Genomic DNA, 5,766 nt, shown 5'->3' on the forward strand with positions numbered 1-5,766 from the left:
AAGAGCGTCCTCCTCAGGGTCAAAGGGTTATGGACTCGGTTCAGCTGACCATGAAAGTGATCCTGAGGTGCAGGAGTTGTGGGACACCATTGCTGGTGATGATTCAGAGGTCCGAGTTTTTTTCTTTTCGGTCAAGATGTTTGAATTTCTGCTGTATTTGCATTACATTGCCTTGTTGTTTACATTTATCTTAAGGCATTCATGAAGCTTCTTTTCTTTATATTCAGTTTGGTGTCCATTACTTCTGATGGTTACTAACTTCACTTGACTTTTCTCTGATATGGGACTGCATTATTCACATAGTAGGCAATGATTGCCTTTGCTAATAGGCTGTCTGCGGGGTGATTATTCCTTTCTTGAAATGAACTTCTATTGCTAACTAAATGATTTTTTTTTATAGTATTCTGAGTTAATTGGGAAGAATTCCAATCTCTATAGTGATATTTTCAGGTGAAATTTCAAATTAGGGGAGACATTTGTTTTGTCTGCAGTTATTTGAGATGGAGTCGGTTTAGAATTTTATATCCATGATCAATTTTTAGATGGAAATATAATTACGATATGCACTTTTTCCTTATATTATTTATTTCCCTAAAAATGATACGTGTAGATTTAAGATCCTGCTGATTGTTATTCTATTTTATTTTTTTCTAATATCTCAGATGTAAATTCGCAACTAATTGTTGGTTGAATTTATTAAACTTTAAGACAGTTTTATAAATAAATATAATTCTGCAGACCTCTGTTGGGTCATCAAAGACAAGTTGATTATATGAATCTATTGAATCAACTTTAATCCAAGCCTTCTTGATCCCAACATGTGAAATACAATATTGTTCAAGGTTGATTGAGTAAATTTTTATCGAAGTATTCTTGATTCTAGGGTATGAAATATTATCTTGTTCAAGGTTTGAAATCGAGCAATTTAATATTAAGCCATTTTTCTTTCTTTGAGCCGAGGTGTTAAGCCTTAAGGAGTTTTGTGGTGTAAGCCTCAAAATTAATCATTAAATTAATGAAAAATGTGAAATAATAAGTATCTCACTGACATTAAAGTAAGCTTGGGCTCGTAGTTGTTTTGGCTTTTGCTCTTCTCCTTGTATGTGGACTTCCAGCTTGATTTTGTGATATGGAGGTGGCCATCCATTCAATATTGGATTTGCAATCCAATATTCTAAAAGAACCATTTACTTCTTTATGTTTTTTTTGTGTGAAATGAGCTTGTATTCTGCATCAGTCATGCAATAGAAAAGGAAATGTTAATTGAGTTGCTTGCAGGATGATTTACATTCATCCATATGCTAGAAGCTTGTTTGACTTGATCTCCTTAGGAATGTTAAAGGTTGGAGATACTTGCTCCCTAAATCTTGAAATGAAGCTAAACAGAATTTTTAAGCAAGTTGTGATGAGGAATTTTTGATTAATTGTGAGGGAGCTTTGTAATATGTCTTTTATTTTCTTTATTGAGACGAGAACTCTTTCATTAGTTTGATGTTCCAAGTGGATGTTAGCTTAATAGATGAAAGGGAGTTGCTCTCATGCCATTGCAAAGGGCATTATTGTTATGGTTGATGTTGTTTGAGTATGCAAGCTCTTTGAGACCCATTTCTCATGCTGTTACTTGGGACCCATTTATTGTGAATTTTTGTACTTGCTAGATGCTCTGGAGTGTTGTTGGTGATAAGGCCTTGACACATTGGGTAAACTTAAGATTCTGAATATTAATTGGGAAGCTTAACGGCAGTGAATAACAGCCTTGTGTGGAGGTAATAGGAAAAAATCCCATGTAAGAGTTCGTAGCAGTTTGATGCCCATGTTCTAATAGGTTATATTAGTGATCCGAGGAAATAAATTTTGAATTAACTTCCCTCTATTCTTGATGCATTCTTGAAAGATTAGAATGATTCTTCATAAGGTGTCAATCTGCTAAAATTTGGCCAGCAAGAAGCCTAAAATTCATTGAAGCTTCAAACATATTATTGAGGGAGCAATTAAAACCAGGAATTTGATTGTCTTTTCAATGTGGTAAGAAGATCAATGGCTCAGTGTATCCCCATCATTATCCCAAAATGGTGAACACGTGGATTCGGTGGATTTACATGATTAGGATGTCCTATTTCAATCATGAATTAGTGCAGTTTTTACTATGTTGATTTATAACAGCTGCTTGCAGCATGCTTGATGTTTTTGTTGCGTGATAGCCTATGTGTTGACTAATGTAAAAGAAGATGCTTTTTTCTTGGAAATAAAATGAGAATTTATTTAAATCTTACCTCACTAACATCAGTAGTCCTCACAAATATAATTTTTGACAAAAAATGTGGCTCATGGATCTATTGTAATAACTTTGTGATGTTCTATGACATCCCATAGAACTATCTGCAATGCTCCATACTGTTTCCTTGTTTGGTGGTATTTATGGTTCCCAGGCTAAGGAATCAATTGCTGCTATTGATCACGGAATGCACTGCTTTTATGTTTTTCTATTTCTTTGTTGCATTTGTTTTTTTTTTATGCTTATTATTATTTTAATTACTCAAGGTTCACTGTTTGTATCATGTTACTAATAGGATGATCGAGAAGGTGCTCGAACAGCATATGATGATGCTTTCATTGATGATTCTGGGGTTGATCCAATCAATCGTTTTGGTAGTGACAATGAAGCTGGATCTATTGGGGATGCTCCACAGGTTTTGACTCCCCTATTTGCAGTTTTCTATTTTTATTTTCTCAAAAAATATATATTTTCTGATATAACAAATATTTGATTTGATTACTTCTTTAGTTACTATTTGTGCAGTTCAAATGTTCTATTTAATATTGGAATAATCTCTTCTTGATTTTCTTATTTAGCTCACTTATGCAGTCTTCATGCTTGCTGATGTTTTTTAAATGCCTAACATTTACAATGTTATTATAGGCAGAAGAGGATAATGAGATGAATAAGCTCTTTAAGGGTGGTAAAAAGAAGAAGAAAAATGAAAAATCACCTGCTGAACTTGCAATGATTGTCGAAGATCTAATGGCTGAACTTGAAGTGACGGCTGAAGAAGATGCCGAACTTAATAAACAAAATAAGCCAGCTATTAATAAACTTAAGAAACTACCGCTTCTTATAGAAGTTCTTTCCAAGTAAGATGGATACTTGCAGCTGAGCAGTTTTACTTTCACTTAATACATCACTTTACCTTTATTGCAAACAATATCATTATGTGTTTTCTCAAAACTTACTTTCTTTGCCATGTTTCTATTGCAGGAAGAAACTTCAGCTTGAATTTTTAGATCATGGAGTACTTACACTTCTAAAAAATTGGCTAGAACCTCTGCCAGATGGAAGCTTACCTTCTATGAATATTCGAACAGCCATATTAAAATTGCTCTCTGATGTATGTATAGTCCTCTCCTCATTGATTACTTTTGTTGTTGGTGTAAGTTTTATTACAAGGTTGGTGGTTAATATATGCTGAGACTGATTTTCCTTTGCGTGAAAAGATTTCTGTGAAAGATTTTAGATAACTTACTTTTGAGATGCTCATCCACTTGCTCTTCTTGATGGTAAATTGTTGTTGCATTTTAGTTTCCTATTGATTTAGAGCAATACGATCGGAGAGAACAGCTAAAGAAAAGTGGCCTTGGGAAGGTTAGATTTTATAATGTCACTGTAACTAAGTTTTTCTGATGCCTCAACTGTTGAAAATTAACATGCGAAATTGTGCTTTTCCTGACACAGGTTATTATGTTTTTGTCAAGATCTGATGAAGAGACCACAGCTAATAGGAAGCTTGCTAAAGAATTAGTTGATAAATGGGTGAGTAAGATAGAACTAATAGGCTACAATTGTGGTCATAATTTTATGCAATGTCAGTGTTATATATTTTGGAATATCTTTGATTCATTACTTGAGTAGCAGTTAACCTTTTATTGTTCTACATAAATTAGCAATAGCTAACATATGATTTCTCTAATTGTAAGGTTTACTTCAATCATACTTTATTATGGAAATATCTTATGGTGAGACAAAATAAGCTAGTCCCCGTGATGTTGGGCGATTCAAGATTAATATTTCTGGCATGTAAATCAATAATTTGCTTGTTGATGATGTAATGATTGAATAAATTAAAAGAAATTAGTGAGAACATTAAAAAAAATGTAAACTCAGTGATTAATTATGATTCAATCACCACAAATAGATTATCAGTTGTGTTAAATTTTAACACTATCAAGAGCACTAGAAGTTGATAATCAGATAGGTATAAGAGATTAAGAAATGAAATCATCAAAGTATGAAATCCATGCCTCAAACAAATATAAGGAAATGATTTCCCCCCACAAAAAGGCAATGCCCATTTGTACCACATTTGTCATAATCACACGTTGAATATGCATGCATAAAGTAGAAACTGCAAGAAGATATTTTTATTCAATTAATGATAAGAAACTTATCTCATAACCAATATTTATAAATTACACTCATCCTTAGTTTAGTGGATATGGGCGGCGTAGATTAGCCCAATCTGATTCCAAATAACCCTCAAGTTCGGTTCTAAATATTACCTAGAATTAAAAAATTTAAGTAGTTACCTTAAGTAATTTATGTGAAATTTTTGCGGGCATAACCCATCTCCCATGAACCTGTTTGTAAGAAATATTAGTACCTATAGTAGCGACAGATGAATGATGATTTTATTAAGAAAATAGCTAAGCATAATGACACTCGATATGTGTCAACAAATAGCGACAATTGAAGAGGTAGATTGTGTTGTGAGAAAGAGCTTGCATCAATCTACCGCTCGAATATTGTTAAATTTGATTATTTAATTTTTGATATAACATCAACACAATAGAAATTGTAGATTGTACTTGACTTGAACTGAAAGGTGATACCGGAAATAACCTAAACCACGATGCAAAATATGAATTTTATTAATAACTTAAAAAGATGATTACAATGTGGACTCAAAGAAAAAGACACCACGTGAATCAAAACATAAAACAAAATATAACAACAAAGACTCAACATAAAAAGACACAACAAACTTGACAAGGAGGGACTCTGGTGAGATGGTGTTGGAGCGACGGTTGTGTTGATGGCCAGAGCGAAATCAAGTGAGAGAAGTTAGCGCTTGTCGAGGCCTCGAACCACAGCCGGAAGAACCGGAAGATATCGTCGTGGACTGGCACCCGGAGGCGACAGTAGTGGCGACCGGAGCCGAGTAGTGGTGGCAAGGAAGGCGGCCGAAGCCGAGGAGCGGAGGCAAGAAAGGTGCCCGAAGCCGAGCAATGGAGGCATGGATGGCGGCTGAAGCCGAGGAGCGGAGTCATGGGCGACGAAGGAGAAGGGCTGTGGCCTGTTGTGTTGGAGGTAGCAGAAGCCGTGACCCTACTGGTAATCTGCAGGGGAAGGGGATTGCCGACGGTTTGGGGAGGCAGTAGAGGGCTGCGGTGCTCTGGGAGGACAGTAGAGGGACATTGAGGCTGTTTGCTGGAGGTGGGTGCTGATCTGGGAGGACCACCAGGGGTTGCTCAGTCCGCTGGGAGGAGATAGGGAAGCCAGACTATGGTCTGGATGAGAAAGCAGGGAGAGCCGAACAACTTTAGGAGGGCAGGGAGGTGGCAGGCTGCGCTGGAGGAGGGCTGGAACGATGGTGGACTGCAGGCGGGCCAACGACTCGTGGTCGGAGTAAGGAAGATAAAAACCACCTCAGATGGGGATACAGCTGGAGCACCTGCCCCATTGTCGGATACAACACTTCGAGAAGAAAAAAA

The 5,766-nt window shown here is 36.2% G+C and overlaps 1 protein-coding gene across 1 annotated transcript in view; it reads left to right on the plus strand.

Moving 5' to 3' along the window:
- LOC110036025 (protein IWS1 homolog 1-like) overlaps positions 1-5,766 on the plus strand; it is a 26,572-nt gene that overhangs the window by 913 nt on the left and 19,893 nt on the right. Inside the window, 6 exon segments of the mRNA XM_020740376.1 lie at positions 1-109; positions 2,571-2,690; positions 2,921-3,132; positions 3,257-3,386; positions 3,578-3,640; positions 3,731-3,808. The exon segment at positions 1-109 is cut by the window's left edge and continues 5 nt beyond it. Of these exon segments, the coding sequence (XP_020596035.1) occupies positions 1-109; positions 2,571-2,690; positions 2,921-3,132; positions 3,257-3,386; positions 3,578-3,640; positions 3,731-3,808 (712 nt within the window).

Source organism: Phalaenopsis equestris, unplaced genomic scaffold, assembly GCF_001263595.1.
Source record: "Phalaenopsis equestris unplaced genomic scaffold, ASM126359v1 Scaffold000002, whole genome shotgun sequence".
In the NCBI taxonomy this organism is placed as follows: domain Eukaryota; kingdom Viridiplantae; phylum Streptophyta; class Magnoliopsida; order Asparagales; family Orchidaceae; genus Phalaenopsis; species Phalaenopsis equestris.